This window comes from Sciurus vulgaris (assembly GCF_902686455.1).
Source record: "Sciurus vulgaris genome assembly, chromosome: 12".
NCBI lineage: Eukaryota > Metazoa > Chordata > Mammalia > Rodentia > Sciuridae > Sciurus > Sciurus vulgaris.
Genome location: NC_136473.1, coordinates 88,464,125 through 88,484,374, shown reverse-complemented (window position 1 = coordinate 88,484,374; position 20,250 = coordinate 88,464,125). Strand labels below are relative to the sequence as shown.

General features: G+C 33.1%; 1 protein-coding gene across 1 annotated transcript; it reads right to left on the bottom strand.

The window, feature by feature from the left end:
- Window positions 1-7,765: 7,765 nt before the first annotated feature.
- On the bottom strand, window positions 7,766-7,909 carry LOC306641262 (short transmembrane mitochondrial protein 1-like; the record flags this gene model as incomplete). Its single annotated transcript, XM_079106255.1, has 1 exon — window positions 7,766-7,909. The coding sequence occupies exon 1, from the start codon at window positions 7,892-7,894 to the stop codon at window positions 7,766-7,768; it is 129 nt and encodes a 42-aa protein (XP_078962381.1). The 5' UTR covers window positions 7,895-7,909.
- Between the last annotated feature and the right edge of the window lie 12,341 nt (window positions 7,910-20,250).

Sequence of the window (20,250 nt, the reverse complement as noted above, 5' to 3'; positions counted from 1 at the left end):
TTACATAGTCTATTCACAAAAGAATGCCCACTGAATTTATCTGATTTTTTTATTTGCAATATAAATGAGGTGTTTCTTACTTATTTTGTACTGTGAATTCAACCCAGGAGTGATCTACCACTGCGCTTTATTGACAGTCTTGTTTATTTTTTATTTTGAGTCAGGGTGTAGATAAGTTGTGAGGATTTCACTAAATTGCTGAGGTTGACCTTGAACTTGAAATCTTATCACAGTCTGCAGAGGTGCTGGGATTATAGACATGTGCTATGGTGCCCACCTATGTTCTCACTTTTTAAAGTGAATTCTGTTTATTTCTTCTCTTGATTCATGTGATAGTTTTAACATTTTTTTGAAGCTCTTGGTCTTTGATTATTTTCTAGTATTTAATTACTTTTGCACTTATTTAAATCAATTATTTTGCTATATTTATTTCATTTTTCCATCTTTATAAGCTATACAGAAATTAACTAAAAGTGTATTTAAAAAATTTTAATATTTATTTATCAAAAAGTAGCATAATTGTATATATTGAGAGTTTGTGGCAAACATCATTCAAAGGGTAAAATGTTCAATAACAGTTCTTACATTCATTAATAACATATCACCATCCTTTGTAATTACTGCAATATATGATTTTTTAATAAATTTTCACTAGAGATGTTTCCTCCAATACAGATTACTTGGGAATAGCTATCATTTCACTGAGTAGCTATAGCCCTAGAAATATAATAATAATTAGGACACTGTAACCAAGGATGATTAAAAGTTTTAACAACTGAGGTAATATAGATTAAAAGTCTGAACGAATTGGTCAGGGTTTTTTTGTAATGTGGTTGAATCAATTTTCCATCCCATAATAGCAGGTGTTTAATTTGATCCATATCTTCACCAGCTCATCTCACTTGCCCTTGTTACAACCCTTTTTGAGGTTGGAAATTGTGGACTTTAGTTGTCCTCTTTACTAATGAAGCTGAACATATACATGGGGTAAAAGATGTTTTATGTTCTGAAATTTTCTATGTGTAAATGTGCCTCATTTGTTTTAACACGTTTGGATGAAAGATTTGGATGAAGAAAAACCTTTTGGTTTATATTCTTTCTCTCAGAGGTTTATATGTGCAATGCCCCACTAGACTAGCATCCACTAGGGTGACTTGCAATTATCAGTGAGTCATGTGTTCTCATCCTATCTGGAAATTGCAAACTATTTCTGGTCAGGAAGTTTATGATGCTAAAACTTCATATTTCTGCCTAAAATTAAATGGTGGAATACTTGCAAGCTGAAGAAAAAGTTTTAATTTTTCCTTTAATTTTACTTATCATCAATATGCACAAAAGTGACAAAATAATGTACGATCATGAACTCAAAGCACCACTCCATCACATTTAATCTAGTCAGGTTTGCTCCAAATACTCTGTCATTATTTTAGCCAAAAATAAGTTGCATAAAAATGTGTTCATATGCTTCTCCAGAATCTATTCTCCTCCTCTCTTCTCCAGAGGTTAGGCCTATAATGAATTCAATGATTCTTAAATAATACAAAAGGTGGAAAATGGTTCTTTTATGATAAAACATTAAATATTGACTCCTGTAGTTTTCTTTTTTTATTCAACAGAGATTTTTAAGTTTTATCAGTCTTGATGCACATAGTGTTTTTTCATAGATTTCACTTCCTACATTTCATTGGTATATTTACTTATATTCATATTTATGTAAATTTTGTTATGTTCAGATACTTATGTGTATATGTGCAGATACACATGTATATACATTCACATTAACTTACATGTATCTATACATAATTATGTATAGATTAAAACTTTGAGAGAAAATTCCATGTAGACTATTTCAAATAGTACTATAGTAATCTCATTGATAAAAAACATTTTTAATCTTCTTGTGACATATGCATACTCTTTCCTAGAATATTTCCTTGTGAGTGGAATTGAAAAATCTAGGGTTATATTTTAAATATAACTGCAGTTCTAGTTGTAACATAGTATAAACCATGTTCTTAAGTACTGTGCGACATTTTTCTTCTGATAGGTATCCTTCCCCATACTAAATGTGTAACTATTATTTCCCGTACTCATATAATTTTTAACGTTTTACTTTTTATGATTGCAAAACACTTTCATGTTTTTCAGTATTGCTAATTGAGATTATATTTTCAATATGAAAATCATAAAATTAAAGTAATAATTTTAGTAAAAAAATGCATGTTTTCTGGAAATAATGTATGCGTATGATATTAGGCACACTCATTTCTAAAGCACTGTTTATTTAGTATTGCATTGTTTTCCTATTCCTATCTTTGGTGAAGATAATAGCAATAGTGAGGTCACTGAGTCTGCCAGCCTGCCAATTATACCTACATTGGCTCTGTCACAGGAGAATATCCAGGGATCCCAACTTATTGCTGGGACATGCTGATTGCATTGGCACCAGCCTTTAATGAGCTGTTCAGACTCCCTATGCCAGAAACTAAGAGGAGGGAACTTCATATATCTTAAAAACATCCTTTATTAGAATGTTTCTCCTACTAAGATGATTAATCACTTCACTAAGATCAGAAGTAGTCTTATGGATCCAGGCAAACATTAACATTTAAAAATAAATAATAATGACATACAAATACAGAAAAGAAAGTAAAGTGAATAACACTCTTATGGGCAGATTTTGAGAATTTTTCATGTGTGAATGAAAAAAATGAAAGCTTTTTGGATGTGTTGTGATTTCTATGTAGTCATTAGAAAATTTTTTCTCATTACAGACTTTCTGATAATTTTCTGGTCATTAAAAAATGGAATGATACTGAAATACTGGATGAGTGAAAGAGTGATTTAAGATTCCTGATAGTCACACTTTTTGTTTTTATTTTAACGTTTATTTAAAAATGATATTTATTGTTTAAATGTCATGAAAAGTAAAAGTAAATGAAACTGTAGTGAATAAATTGTTATCCAGTTACGTAACTTTGAATAAAAATAAAAAATGAGTAAATTATTTATTGCCACAAAACCTACCAAGGTGAAAAATGTGTACAAAATTTTGCCTTTCTCTTTTTATTTATTTATTTATTAAATTATATTTTTACAGACTACATTTTGATTCATTGTATACAAATGGGGTACAACTTTTCAGATAGTCATCATTTTAAGGGGCAAGATTACCAGTAAAGCCTATGTCAGGACTAACTACACAAAAGGTTTTGATTAATCCATATCACAATGTGAAGTGTTGTAAAAGGGGAAGTTGAATAAATAATTGCAAAAACATTTTATGAAGAACTATGTTAAAATGAAATCAATCTGGTTCTTTTCAACAGGAAGCCCACTAATCATTATTATGTGAAACACCTCCACTAAGAGGAAATATTCCTTAGAAGGTAAGTTTTATCTCAATTAGCTGAATGGTTGTTTTATGACCCAGTCAATAAATTCAAATATGCCATTTAAATCAATCAAAATATAATTTGTGCACTGGTGAATATATGCATTTCTGATGCATTAGCTTAATTTAAAGGAGCATGAAATTCCATAAAGATCAAGGGATAGAAAAAAACTATCATTGTTTACATACAGAGAGCAGACATATAAACTGTTTAATAAAAGCTAAAAAATATAAATGACTCTCAATCTGAGAAGACTAGAGAACTGTTTTTTCAGGAACTTTATACCAGTCCACCCTCTCTCTCCCCATCTGGATATAATGATGAGAGCATTTTGGAGGAATATTTAACTAAGTGGAATCTCATCAGGAAGCACTTCAAAGAAGTGCTTTTTAATGTTCAAATATAAATGTACTTTGATGACCTTCCTTTTATCGAGCCCACTATTAAAATGCTTTCTTAATACTTCCTTCCCCCAAAGTCTGGGCTGGTTAATCATATGATCTCTGTGAATCACCTTTGATCCTCCAAGCTGATTAAAACCAAACTTGAAAAGCATATATACAAAGGCATTGAGGCAAGTTTGACCTTGGCAAAATTATAAACTACATAAAGATAGGTTTCAATGTCCCTTCATCGGTGTGTGATTTTCTGTTTTAACTTATTGATTCCGCTGTTATTACTCATGCTACTCATCACTTCTTTGTTCTTTTGCAACCCTGTGGTAACTTTCAGTGAAGGTTACCTATCTCAGATAACATGAAATGTGTAAGGACACAGAGCTTTTAGAAAACCCTTACTCATATTTCTGCTTCACTGTATACTAGTGGTGTGACCCTGAGCTATTCTTTGTTTGAACCTCACTACAATCACTCATGAAACACTGGGGGAAAAAAATCTGTGATACCACATAGGATTTCGATGGATTCAACTGATATCGTATGTAGAGTTTTCTTTCACATACAATATGCTGTAAGTTAGTATACTGTTAGGTTTAAAGTAATGACATCTTTCACTGAAGACACTAATGGTTTGTATAAACCACTTTTTGCTTTGTTTCATTATTACTACTATTATTATTATTACATTCTGTGAATAACTTGGTTTGAAAAACAGAGGCTCAAATGACTTGAAAATCTTCCAGTTATATTAAACAGATATACCAGGCACAAAAAAGGACCAGTTAGGTAACATGTTTTGATTAGAAATTGAGTAAACTTAGTTAAATGGGTAACTAAAACATACAATTTCAAATTTTGTCAACAGCCTCCCCGTGGAATTTTCTCAATGAAAAAGTTCTCAAGATATTTCTTTTCTATTCCCATTGGAATAAAAAGTACACACACTGATCTTCATGTTTGTGGATGAGTAGTAAAATATCCTAGTAACCCATTAAACCAAAAGTTGATATTCATAAAATAATGCTAATATACCTTGGAATGTTAGAATACCTTGGAAATGCCTATTTAGTATTCCAAAAATTAGTACAGAGCACAGGCCAGGCAATGCCTGTCTAAATTGCAAAATCTCCTACTATGCCATGCAAAAGAAGTTTCAATTGTGGGTGCCTTTTTGGAAATGGTAATTTTTAATTTTTTTATTGGTTCACCATAATATTATGGTTAAGATAGGATTATGACTTTTAATTGTTGCAATTCTTGCCTCATATTTATTAATTTTCCTTTGTTTTACTTCTTTTTCATTACTACACTTTGTTGTGGATTTTTGGTTAGCTCCCCATGCTATAGTGATATTTGAAGCAAAATTGTTTCACTTATATTTTCCTAATATGGAAATAAAACCATGCTTTTAATTTCAAAAAAATAAGATGTACTCAAAAATTTAAACACCAAGCAATTTTTCCAATAGAAAATGTAAATACAAGGTATAGTTGAACCAAAAGGAATAATCAGACTGAGCAGTATAAAAGTGAACCTTCAAAAGAGACATAGCCTTAAAATTTGCAAATTAATAAAGGAGGAAATATATTAGAATTCTTTGATAGCAAAATTGAAAACTACTGGATAATATAAATGGAAAATAAATTCTCTGAAGTATATGGAGTACTTTATTTAACAAAAAAAATCTTAAATGACTTGGACAGAGAAGATCCAAGAACCTAGGTGCAATTCAAGAAAGACTAAGCTATAAACATTTCACTGGGCTATGTTTAATAATTTCAAGTTTGTCATATCAAATATTATTATAAAATTTAAAATTTCCATTAATGAATCACAAGTACGTAATTTTGTCTTAGAATATTTCATGTTACTACAACAAACTACCTACTTTTAAAGAAAAGAGGCTTATTTAATTCATTTTTAAAACTAATATCTACTTTCATTGGACAATTTCCAAAGCATTATGTAACACATCGTGTACATTATCTCATTTATTTTTCATGAAAATTCTATGAGGTAGGTAGGTGTTACACCCATAACCTGCAGATAATGTAAGAATTTCAGAAAAAGTAAGTCACTTCCCATTGCTAGGGAGAAGCCAAACCAAAATTGGATCCTGAATTCTCTCACAAACAAGAATGACCTCGATAGGAATAAAATGTATAAAAGGTTCATATTTCATAGAAATGCAGAGTAACTTTATTTTGTAATCACATATAGGTTCCAGTGTCTTTTCTGTCTGAAAAAAAAGAAAGTGTGTGTCTAAGTAATTTTTTCCAGTTTGTTGCTTAAGAGAGGTTTGGTGAAGTTTTCCAAGAAACCCTCTGAATTACAACACCTAATGCAATGGTATTTACCTACATTTGTGCAAACTACACTTTGAGGACTTCATCTTATAGCTATAGCCTACATTGACATGTACACTATCATTAAGTTCAATGTTAGCAGTGTAATAGCAAAAAAAAAAAAAAAAAAATAGCCTAAACTGTTGTTTATCAGTAACAGATTAAATGAACTATAATGCATCCATTCAGCACAATCTCTTGAAACCAGAAAAACAATGAGGTTCCTTGTTACTTACACACTTATATAGAATGATCTCTTTTAGGAATAACAAGAAACAAGGACAAGAGGCATACTTCTATGTGCAGTTTGTTACCATTTGTGTAACAACAACAAAAAATTCCACATACAGGTATGTTCAGGCACAGGCTCTTTCTGCAAAGCGCACAGGGAACCATAACAGGCTGCTTGAGGAAGACAGGCTGAGAGCAGGAGGACAGGCTTTTTATTAGAAATCACTTTTGTATCTTCACTGTTGGGAAAAGTTACCTATTAAAAGATTTTTAATTAAAAAAAAAAAAAATAGAGGATCCAGGAACAGTGGCATGCACCTGTAGCCTCAGCACTCAACAGGCTGAGGCAGGAGGATCACTTGAGCCTAAGAGTTCCACCTTGGTAGCCTGGGCAACATAGTGAGATTCCATCTTCAAACATAAAAGAGGGCAGGATGCAGATTATATATTTAACAAACTACAATGGTAATTTCTGATTGCAGGGGGGAGAAAACCATCAATTGTGGAGGGAAGAATTCCTCTTGACATACTCAATGATTATGAATTTGGATTATACTCTTAGGAGAATTACTACATAGTTATAATAAAAATACACTAGCATAAAAAGTAATAACATTTCCTTTATCAACAACTTCTCACTACCCATCAGAAAATGTCAAATTCATATGTAATTCCAAGAAGATTCTTCTGAAGGAAAAGAGATCAAATACACCACTTAAGAAAACCATTCATACTAGATGGTGAACTCTACTAGGACAAAAACCATTATTTTGCACGTTATTAAATTCCCCAGTTCCTTAAAACATCCTTAGAGTATAATTTCTCAGTTAATGAATAGCAAATGATTTATTGGTTAAATTATCAAATATGGAGCTGCCTGACAACAGTATAAAATAAATGGATAATTCACCAGAAACTGGCTTCTAGATTTAATTTTAATTTTTTTGAAACAAAAAAATGTATCAAATGCTTATCAAGCACCTATTTTAATTGCTAAACTGTGAAATCAGCATTATTTATATCTGATCCGTTCTACAAAAGTCACCAATTTTCTTTTTGACATAAGGTAGCAAAAATTCCAAAGAACAGGGGAGAAACTACTAATGAAGGTCAATGTTTTACTAATCTAGCACCATAATTCCAGACTTAGAACCTCCCAAGCAGCTGGAAGGAAGAGAATGGAAAGAGGTGAGACTGTTGGAAATGCAAAGGGTAGTTCTTAACTTGTGGTCCCATTTTTACTCTGAGACAGCACAGAGTCCAGCAAAGAAGAAAACTGCAGAGGCTGGAGATGGATCCAAAAGCTTTGAGATCAGGTGGTCTGGAAGGCCCACAAGAGCGGTAGAACTGATGTATCCAGAATGCAGAGCTGGAGCCAGCCTCAGGAAGTAGGCGGTTACTTCTTGATTTCCCAGTTCTTTTTAATCTCTTCAAGTTTTTTAGCCACATTTGGCATCTCATAATTCTGGGCCAGATACATTCCAAACACGTTGCCAAAGGTAAATCCAAGCAGGAACTGGAACATGTTGTCGGCGGGTAGGGAAAGTCAGGCGTTAAGGGCTGCGCTGCTCCGCTGGCCGCTGGCTCATGGTTTTGGAGGCCAAAAGTCCCACGAGCTTGGTGCAAGCATTGGTGAAGTGACCGTCGCTTGTGTCACCCCATGGCAGATGACATCATAATGGCAGGGATGCTTACAGTAGGACTGATCACTTGGCAAAACAGGAAGTAAGAGAAAGGTAGTGTCCAAGCCTGCTTCTTTCCTAACAACCCTCTTACTAGAATTAAAAGGGGATCCCCAGAAAACTGCCCAAACCCCTCAGGTGGACAGAGCCCCTAATAACCCTCCACAGGGCCCCCGCCTCTTCAAGGCTCCACCACCTCCCAACTTCACACTGCGGACCAAATTTCAACACATAAAATCCTCGTGGGACAAGTGACATCCAAGGGCGGGTGTTCCAAAAGTCTCTTTGATCTTCGGAATACAGCGGGATATATTGTGTTTGCACACAAATCTACTTAAGTATCTAAAATGTTTAAATACAACCTGGTGTTATGCCTAATTGTTAAAAGTTTCCAAAATTAGATAAAAATCCAATGCTTCTTTCAAGTTTAACAGTCATAACTGCTCCCTTGTTTGCAAATGATCCACGCTCATTTATTTTGCAGGGAAAAACAGGTTAGGTTGTCCTTAAGAAGGTAGAGATGAAGCAAATCTTGATATATATGATACCTGTAAGTTGTGAATCACTTTTATAAAGACAATAAATAGTGGTTTATTTTCTATATTGTAGAAGAAGATATTTGAAAAAAAAAATTGGAAGTGACTGCTTTTTTGTGGGGGGAATGCTATCTTCTTTGAGAGCACCATAGAGTCCCAGGCAAGGACTTTAATTAATAACAATTGTATCATTTCCATTCCCCCAAACTCAATTATCCGCTTGAATAGTTCCAAACTTTCCAAATAATCCTTTGAACAACATAGTGGAATTATCAAATGTGAGAGAACAAGATTCTTGGTTTGCCCTTTAACATTATTATTTACTTTGTTATCACCGTCTTCCTGTAAACTCTAAAGGCATATTTCTTTACATAACTTGTGCGATGGTGTGGTCATAACTTTGAAATATATTTTTATATGGAATTTTATCTCAAATTTATGCATTTTCAATATTTTAATAATACTTCACTTAGAATGATTATTATTAAAGAATTAATGATTAAATAAGAATGAAATTAATCACATTTCACTTGTACCAACTCATTTAATAAGAATTTTGCTATGATATAAAGAGTCTAAAAATTATCACTAAGAAGTTATCAATAAACTTCTAATTTTTTGGTCCAGGGATATAATTCAGTGACAGTGTTTCCCTATTATTCAAGAGACCCTAGGTTTGATTCCCAGCACACAACAACAATAATAACAAGAAAAGTTTGTATTTATGATGGTTAATAGAAATTTTTAAGTATCCACTTTATTTTTATCCATCTCTCATATCTCTAAAATGGCCATTTTTCTTAATCTAGCTAAACTTAGTTTCATTACTTAAAAAAAAAAAAAAAAAACTTCTCTGGAAGGGTTAAATGAACTCATATATACAAAAAACATCATAGAATTTTGTAGGTTGTTAACATTAAAGGATTTGGAGGCATTTGGTAGATCATTATGAGTAAAAGTTCTGTCTGAACATTTTGAAATTATTAAAGGCTTCACTTCTCAATGTGTCAGCATACAAGTATTTTTCTAAAGTTCTGGAGTACAGAACACACATTTTGTTTCATATGAGAGTAGAATTTAACACCAATGCAATAGATACAGTGTTTCATTATGTGTATATAAACATATATGCAATGTATATAAAATATATATTCATAATTGAAAAACAAAATGTAACTATTTTGTAAATATTGAAATTTCTAGTTCTAAAATAGAGAAGTGATGACCTCCCCCCTTAACTTGTACCATTGGGCTTTTTTATTATTGATGACTTTATTTCAAATATAAGCAGATTAATTTATTTTTATATTAGAGTAAATCTATATTTTAAAGATGTTTTTAAATCAAATAAGAAAATGTTGAACAAATCGAGTCTGTTCCTAGCCAATTAATTCTTCATATATGAAATGTTATCTTTTTGTCATTCTTAGGGACTTAAAAGACAAAAAAAAGCCCAAAGAACGAAGTATATTTTTGTTTGATTCTTTTTAATATTAGCCCTTCCATCTTTCCTTCTTTAGTGTCATGATTTATTTCTGAGGAACCACTCAGTCAATATGATTTTTTTTTTCCTTTACATAAGACAAAGTCACTGAAAAAAAGAAAAAAGAAAAACAAACTAAGCCAGTTTTAGGTGTACAAAATAGGAAAATGTGATCACAATCAGAATGAAAAACAGTGTTAAAAACAAGACACTTCAGATTTTATAATTTCATAATTATTCTTCTGTTTGTTCAACTGTAGACAGAATATTTCCTATAATTAATGAGTAATTATAGACCACTTATGAATAATTGAATAAAAGATAAAATATTAAATAGCACTCAATATCAATCAGCATAACATAATAAGAAAGGACAGCTAGACAGCAGAGAACCAGGATTCCAAAGCAAACGTCATATTAAGAATAGACATCAAAGTACACGATCTGTCAAATGGATCCATCAAGTACCTTGATGGTGGGGCCCTGTTTACATTGCAATCTGTACAATTTGTATTGTCTTATAACAATTAGTGGAAGTAATATTTTTTCAATGTGCATTTGTTGTGTTGGGGGAGATATGATGTCAATTTTGCTGTGAAAGACTGTCCATTCTCACTTTATATGTATGTACTAGTGATGATTAACTTCATCCCCAACTTAAAAATTCATCACTCAACTCTGACTGTTGAGAGGAAGACACATAGACATAGTTTCTGTTTTCTTCTGGGGATCATCAAAATAAAAATGATGTGAGACTGGAAGGTCTGCTGAAAGCCCAATATTGAAAACTAAAGAAAAACAGTCCTGGGGACAGAAAGCTAGCCAGCCCACATATGTGTGAACCTGGATCAAACCATACCTCATGGAGACCTCCCTGATTTTTTTCCACTTAACTAAGTATGCTTTATACTCTTTGGAGAGTACTTACTAGCATGTATTTGTGCACTTATTAACACACATGTGCACATACAAGTGCTCACACAAGTGTCAAAATATGACAAAATATTTTCTAAAATTGCCCGATTTTTATTTTTCAAAAATAAAATTGTGTTAAATTTTCAATAATAGCATATGAGCTAGTAAGTGAACCTCTGATTTGAAATAAAGAAGAAATTTTCTCATCTTTTGCACGAGTATTTTGAAGATCTAATAGAAATATCAACATATGTAAATGAAAACTAAATTTTGGTATTTTAAAATAATTCATATCATTGCATATTATTTTTATTATAATAATAAATGTTAGTTGGACTTTTCCCCTATACTAGCCCAAAGACATTACTCATTTACAGTGATTTTAGCCTGTGGACTTTATTCATACCCTAACTATTTGTGTTAATAAATTAGTCTACAATTTTTTTATTTGCTGGTTGAATGTTAACATTCTATCAGTTAACAAAGATGATAATGCATGAATAAAGTGAACACTGAATTTTACCATGTAGTTTTGGAGGTGTGACATGTTGAGTAGAAGAGATAATGTGGCCCGAGGTTTGATCTCCAGCACTAAAAGAAAAAAAAAAAAAAAAAGGAAATAAAAATAAAATTAAAATGCCTTATAAACTCAACAACAGACATAAAAATTTCTTTGCCTGTCTATCTCAACATAACGTGAATCCATAGAGAAAAGATCTTGTTAGTCCTATTCTGATAGTTTTTAACCTATCAAGTAGAACTTGACATCAAATGGTTATAAAATATACTTTTTACCTACTTTATACTTTGGCGATTAAAATATTCTTGTCTTTTTTGATTTCTCCTTTGTAATGATGCCCCATAATTCCACTGATCTCTCTTGTGAAGCTTCTGCTGAGGATTGCATGTATAAAGTAGACCATTTATGTTCTTAAACTCCATTAAAATTTTAATTTAACTCATTAAAAAGTGATATCTTAAAATAATTAACACCACTTAAAAAATCTAAAAAGAGAGTGTAAGCATCTTTAGTGGAAAGAAAGGACTTTACAAAAAGCATTTTTAAAAATTTCATAATGAAACCCCATTGTCATAAACAATAAGACGTACAATATTCTGGAAAATTATGTCCATATGGTGGTATGGTTGGTGACTCACTGCTCATAATATCACTCATTTTGCATGGCTAAGCAACTAGCTAAATGTGCAAACATAATTAGCCACACACCTCATCTGTGAAGGGGTGTCTTTAAAATGAATCTGGATCATGGAGAATATCAGGTTCATTAGCTGTTTGTAGCCCTTTGGGTGCCATTTAAAAGATATTTGTTCTCTCTGACATAATTTTCAAAATCATTCTCCAGTGGCTAGTCTTGGGTGTTAATTTACTTGAAGACACCTATACAGAGGGGGAGAAAGGGAGGAAGGACATCTTTTCATATTATACCTCTTTCCACAAAAACCAAGTTCTCAATTTGCCCTTCACAGTCATCATTAATAAATTCCTTTTTTTTTTTACATTTCTTTTGGAAATATCTGCACTATGTGTGACTACATTAATAAATAGTTATTAAATGTTTTGTGAATATTTTCTTAATCACTAAAATTAAGGGAAAACATATGTTATGTCCTGACACTACAGATCTCAGGTATCTGTAAAGGATTATTTCCCAACTGTTTATTATATTTATGTGAGAAATAACACTTCAACTAGGATATATATATTTTAAAAATTTGGTTAAATCTCAGATATCAAGCACCAACTATATTATAGGGAAAATATGTACTCTAATGTTTCAGAGAAACTAGAGTAGGGTTATAATTGTCTTTGTCAGATACTTCTGACTGCTTAGCTATTAAAAAGTTGAATATATTAATTTGAAAATATTATATTTATTTGTCATTAAGAATGACATTTTAATTATAAAAATAAGTAACATTTCAAAAATTTGGAGAGTACCGATTATGTTGTGAAACTCATTTTGTATATTTTTTGAAATACACACATAAGAATGTTATTGATTTATTTACTTATAAAATGGAGAAAGCATTGGTGATTTTTGGTTATGTATGTTTAAATATTTTCATTTTTCCCTCAAGTTTTAATTTCATGATTTTTGACATCTATATGATTTGCTTGTAATAATTAATTTCTAATTTTTAAATATCATCCATAGATTTCTGATGATTTATTTTCTTTGTTATTGATTCTGTTTACAAATGACTTTATCACACATAATTTTTCCCTCTACATCCCAGTACTTTCTTCTTAACATCACTTACCAATTTTCATCTGTTTATATATCAAGTTCTTTATTTTCTACATTTATTTTTATTAAAAACACTGCCTGCTTCCCTTTGTGGAATTTTTCAGTGCAATGGAACAAAGGTTCAAGCATAATTTTACTCTGCGTTAGTACTCTATCCACAACATTTGATAAACATATTTCAACTAAGGCAAGGTTTCAGTTTGTTTAGTTTCAGCAGAGTGCAATTGAGTTAAAGAAAGCTAAATTATGTTCAAGATTTATAACAAATATTAAGAATTGTTTTAACATTTTTCATAGACTTTTGAAGGGATTTACATTGCTTGATTCATACAAGTATATATTATTAAACTTCTTCACCACCACCTCAAAGCTTCATTCATTGTATTCATTCCATTATAAAATTTTCCTTATTCTCCTCCCTTCTAATTTACACTTTTAGAAAATTAATTTTCACCACTTCTTGGCCTCAGCATCTCTATGTATACCTTCTCTTTACCTCTTTCTAGTCCTTTCTTTGCATATTGCTATAATCTACATAACAAAATCCCACAAAAGGAAAAGCAGAAAATTATCTTTGTGATTTAAAACAAGATGTGAATATTGATATTTCGATACATTTGTTCCAAATTGTGTTTTGGCATGACATTTTTGCATTTGTTCATATCCATATCATTTTACTTTGAACCTGATCTATTACCAAAATGATTTCTTCTTGGGAGAGAAATTACTGGTAATAAAACTAAAAATAACTTCAATAATAACATGCAGTGCACACTTGATCCTGCATGCTACTTTATCATGTTTATGACTCTATGAATATGGCAAGTGAAACTCAGATAAGTTAAGAGCTTGACCGAGGGAGAGTTATAATCACCAAGAAAACACAGGAGTCTGATCTTCAACTTCCTAATTTTATTCATACACCTTTCTAGTATGTTATATTCTATGTGTCTTTTTTTTCTGTGAAGGATACTACGTTCATAATTAGTGTGTGTGATTATTCCAGTTTGTCCTGAGAAAAAATTTTTAATGAAAAGTTGTTTGCTATAAGGACTCATGAAAAGAAGTGTGATTGAAATGAGCGTGTGTGTGTGTGTGTGTATGTGTGTGCATGCGCGTGCATGTGTGTGTGTGTGTGTGTGTGTGTGTGTGTGTGTGTATGCACATGCATGTACCCTTGCCCATGCTCTGGGAGATTCACTGATCTCTTTCCTATTGGATTCTGACACTTTGGTCATCCTGGTTGTGTTAGGCAATTGTCATTGTGGTTTTTGCTAAAATAGTCTTTTGATTTTTTTGTTGCAGGTACATTAAGTATGGCCGACTCTAAGACACTGATTTCATATCAAATGTTAATTATCTCATCATATTTTAACCTTTTTTTACTGGCAGTTTTAAAACTTCCTTATTTAGAAAGCACTGATATTTTTGTTTGTTTTTTGTTTTGTTTGTATATCTTGCACAATACTAAACATGCAAGTTCACATTTTTTGTCCATTCATAGTTTTATCTTTACTTCATTTATTTTTACTGTTAAAAATTACCCAATATGCATCCGGAGTTCTGAAAACAGAGGGCATTTTTTAATCTCTTGTAGTGTTTATTTTTAATTACTCTAATGGCTATAATATTTCTTACATACACACATACATATGTACACACATACACATATAATAATATGCAGAATAATATCAGTTTACTATCTAGTTTTGTTTGAGTTTATTCCAATTAGTGAATATTTTCATAATGATGAGAGCAAATAAACAGTATACATACTATTTTCAAAACACATTTTTTCTATTTATAGTTATTATGATAATCTGTTCAACATTCAGAGTTTCTTTAAATGAACATCCCAACAATATACCTCAAGACATGTGCTAGAGAAGCATGTGAAGGGGAAGTAAGCCCCATATTAAGGGAATGTTGAGGATTGCCTCCTGCATAAAATTTTCTGTGAAATGTTAATAGTGATCATTTTCTTTTGATCAATATGATCATTGCATGTTATGCTATCAGGCAATGTAGGTTAGATGAGGTTTTTTTTCCATGTGACAGATTTGATCAGTATATTATTTGCAGCACTGAGCTGACTCCAGGCTTAGCATAAGCAGCTGAGTCTAGAGAGTTAGCTTTCTGGAGATATTTTTAATAACATAAAAGCAGACGATCTTTGAATAATCCATCACAGTTCACTTTTATGTATTTCCTTTTCATTTTTGCCCCTATAATATATGGATAAATAAATCGACTCCTTTCTTTGTTTTCTTGTTCCTTAAAATCTTCCTTCTTTCCTTACTTCCTTTTTTTTCCCTCTCTCTTTCCCTCGCTCTCTTCCTTCCTTGTAATTTTTTAAACCCAGTAACTTATGTTTATCATCATAGTGACATTTTAGTTCCAAATTCTGTGTCCCTACTTTCCACCAATTTTAGGTTCAAAGCTTAATTAAATTTTAGAAATAATTTAATCCTAATGCAATTTTTTTTAAACATGGAAAAGTCTCAGGATGTTATCTGAACTTGCTAACTACTGTCAGATTGAGGTATTTCCTGCAACTGCTCTTATTTCACTTTATTCACATGCAAACACACACAAGTATATATACCTGTGTACATATGCATATGTATATCTACATACATATATATATTTCCTGTGTACACATTCATTCTCTCTCTCACTCTCTGTCTCTCTCTTACTCATGCACACACACACACAACTTACTGCACTCAAGAGAAAATGTTCAAAATCACTATCATGAGAGAAATGCTAATCAAAACCACAATGTGATATCACCTCACCTCGTTAAAATGACTATTATCAAAACGGGAAAAATAGCAAATGGTGGTGACTGTGTGGAGAAAAAGGAGCTGTTATATATTTTTGGTGATAATGTAAATTAGTGCAGTCACTATGGACAGCAATATGGATTTTTCTCAAAAATTAAAAAGAAAATTGTAGTATGATCCAACAGTTCCACTACTGAATAAATACCCAAGGGAAAGGGAATTCGTATGTCAAAGACGTATCTTCACTTCCATGTGTGCTGCAGCACTGTTCACGTTAGACAACATATGGAATCAACTAAGTGCCCACAGACAGATACGTGGATGGGGGGATGGTATATGAATATAGTAGGATAATAGTCAGTATAAAAGAAGAATAAAATAGAATGAAATAAATCCTGTCATTTGTGACATGTCTGAACCTGGAGGACACCATTTTGAGTGAAATAAGACAGAATACAAATGCCCCCAGGATCGCACTCACCTATAGAATCTAAAAAGCTAGGCTTAATAGAAAGTGTATAGTGCTACCAGAGACTTGGAGGCTGGGGAGAGTAAGGAGGGAGAGATGTGGAGAGGTGGGTCAATGGGTTCTAAGTTACAGATACAGACAGGAAGAGTATGTTCTAGGGTTCTCTTCACAATAGGATGGATACAATTTGTGTATTTTATATTCCAAAGTAGCTGGAAGAGAGGATTTTAAATATCCTTATTATGAAGAAATGAAAAAAAAAATGTTTGAGAAGATGGATAGACCAAACACCCTGAAATAATCATTACACTATAAATATGTGCATGTAACAAAATATCACAGTGTGCTTCATGATATGCAAAATATTTGTGTGTCATTTGATTCTCTTGTTGAAAATCACTTGACCATATGTGCTGAGGTTTATTTCTTCACTCTCTTCATCTGCACCTCTATCTCTATGCACCCCATCTTGTAACTATGGCTGCTCTCTCTATAGGAAGTTTTGAAATCAATAAGTGTGATTCTTGTAGTTTTGTGTTTCCTTTTCAGGATTGTTTAGGCTATGTACTATTCTTTGAGATTCTAGATGAATTATTGGATAAGATTTTCATTTTTGCAAAAATTTGTTATTGGGGTTTTGATAGGGATTGCATTACATCTGTAGATCATTATCATAACAACATTGTGTTTCAATTCATGACCATGGGATGTTTCCATTTATTCATATCTTTTTATAGTCTTGGAGAAGTGATTAGTAGTTTTATTTTTTGGGGGGGGGGATTGAACTCAGGGGCACCCAACCACTGAACCACATCCCCAGCCCTATTTTGTATTTTATTTAGAGACAGGGTCTCACTGAATTGCTCAGTGCCTAGTTGTTTGCTGAGGTTGGCTTTGAACTCAAGATCCTTCTGCCTCTGCCTCCAGAGATGCTGGGATAACAGGCGTGCCCTGCCAAGCTCTGCTGATTAGTAGTTTTTATTTCACAAATCACTCATCTGCATAAGTAAGTAATCAAATGTTTTATTGTTTTGATGCTATTGTAAATTGAATTCTTTTTCTTCATTTCCTATTCAGAATGCCCATTCCTCGGATATAGAAAAGCAACTGGATTCTACATGCTGATGTATAACCTGCTATTTTGATAAAGTTGCTTATTTACTAATGAAGGTTTGTGGTGTGTGTGTGTGTGTGTGTGTGTGTGTGTGTAGGACTTTCTACATAGAAGACCACATAGGGGAAGATGGTGGAATAGGAGGTACAAGTAATCCACAACTAAACAATAATTTCACTGAAGTTTCTGTGTGATATAACTATTTTTGACACTCTGGAGTCTATTGAAGGGTGTAAATTCCATGGGAAAGTATGAGTAGAAAACTGCAATTAATTTTGGCAAATTTTAACTTTTAAACATAGTAGCAGCTACCTCCCACCCCCTGGCTTCTCCATCCCCAACCCCTTTGGCCCCTTGGTAGGCAACTTTATATGTGTTCCAGAAACAGTTGTGCATAGCTTATGGGAGTGAGGGGTGTGTGTGTGTGTGTGTGGCTATTGTCAATGAGCTTTCATCCATGATTTCTTTGCTAGTTCATCATTAGTGTACAGAAAAGTTATTGATTTTTGTACCGTTGTCACCATCCAGCGGGACATAAAGACACGTACACCTCAGATTGTCATAAAGGAGCTTTCTCTTTATTCGGATCCCAACAACAACAACAACCCCCCAAAAGCAGTCTCTCCCTCAATATATAAGCAGTCTCATGCATAAGCAATTTCGATCAGATATGTCCACCCAATCCTGTTGAAGGTCAAGCAATCATGAGCTCAAGCATACATGTAGCCAATTGTGACAGCTTCCTGTTTTTCTCCAGGCTTACCAAGCATGCCCTTTGGCTCCCTGCCAGCCCACATCTCCCCCTGTTTGTTTATAAAAAGACCGTGCCTGTCTTAGGTTGTTCATGACAGAGCAACATCCTTACCCGTCATTGGAAAATGAAGCTTATATCTTCATTCCCTGTCTTAGGTTGGTATGAGCTCTTCACGAATCTTACCTGTCTCTGACTACCGGTCCAGCATAGCCAAACATGGGGGGAGGTTCCCACATAACCTGCTAAGTGGTAGGAACCATTTGGGAAGGGTGCTAAGTCAGGAGAAAAGGGTACAGTAGGTAACACTAATGTGGAATTAGTGGTAAGAACAGGAGGATATAGATTGGAAGAGTTAGTAAGGGGCAAAGGGCAAGGCCACGCCTTTGCTATCCCCCATAGGTAACGCACGGCTCCTCCATTAACATGGTGAGGGATCATCAACAACAGCAGGAGGAACTTCCACATCTTCCTGTTGTTCTTGGTTTTCTATTGAGGAAGCCTTGACCAATCTTTCAGGCACCCAAATTGGCGATTGTGCGTCCTGCAGGAAAACACAAACATCCTCGGGTCCAGATTAATACCGGATCCAGGCCTTTCCATTGTCCCGATAGAATGTTCTTCCAGGACACTTGAGGTAGATGTTTTTTATTAGGCTCTGAATGACGGTCAGCGGCCAATCGGCCCTCAGAATCAAGATTTAAACAATTTAAAATGAACAAGGCAACAGATAATTTGTCTTTTGGGGATCTGTATGATGCCCCTATTCCTTCTTTTTGTTTATAAAGCATATTTTTAAGTGTTAAATGGGCACGCTCAACAATGCTTTGTCCAGTAGGATTATAGGGCATTCCTGAGACATGGTGAATACCAAAGGTGGAACAAAATTCTTTAAAGGCCTGGGACGTATATCCAGAACCATTATCTGTTTTAATTTGTTTGGGGACCCCTAGGATGGAGAAAGAACGTAAACAGTATGTTATTACATCTTTGGTTTTTTTCTCCAGTATGAGCAGAGGCCATAATAAATCCTGAAAAGGTATCAATAGACACATGGATGAATTATAGTTTTCCAAATTCTGAATAATGAGTTACATCCATTTGCCAAATATGATTGGGCTGAAGCCCTTTTGGATTTACTCCTAACGAGGGGTTAGGAATAAGTGTAGCACATTTAGCACAAGACTTGACTATGTCCCGAGCTGTTGCCTTAGTAATTTTATAGTGTGTGCATAGAGTGGAAGCATTTACGTGAAATTTGGAATGAAAATTTTTTGCATTTTCAAATGCATCAAAGACATGTGGGTCTCTGGTGGCTGTGTCTGTTAAATCATTGTGTAAACTTAGAGGACCTGGAAGGCCAGTATGAGCCTAAACATGCCCAATGAAAAAAGGGCTTTTTCTTTCCCAAATAAGTTTTTGTAAAGATTGTAAATACTTAGTGATGGTGGAAGTGAGGGAGAGCAGACCAGTTAATTCTAAATTTTGAATAGCATTAACAACATATTTGCTATCAGAGAATAGGTTAAAGGGCTCATGGTGGGTTCTGAATACTTCTATAGCTACTAATAGTTCTGTTTGTAGTGCAGATAGAGTATTAAACAGCAATGTTTCTGTAACATTATTTACAGTAATAGGACCCGAACCATTTTTTTGATCCATCAGTAAATATAGGGGTAGCTTCTATAATAGGTTCTTTTTGGGTGACTTTGGGGAAAATTATAGGATGTTGACTCAAAAATTGGAGAAGAGGATCAGATGGCAAATGATTGTCAAACACAGCAGAAGTACTAGTAAAGACTATAGCCCATGAATTTGAATTATTAATAAGATATTGTATCTGATCAGTAGTATAAGGAGTAGTTATTGTTGAGG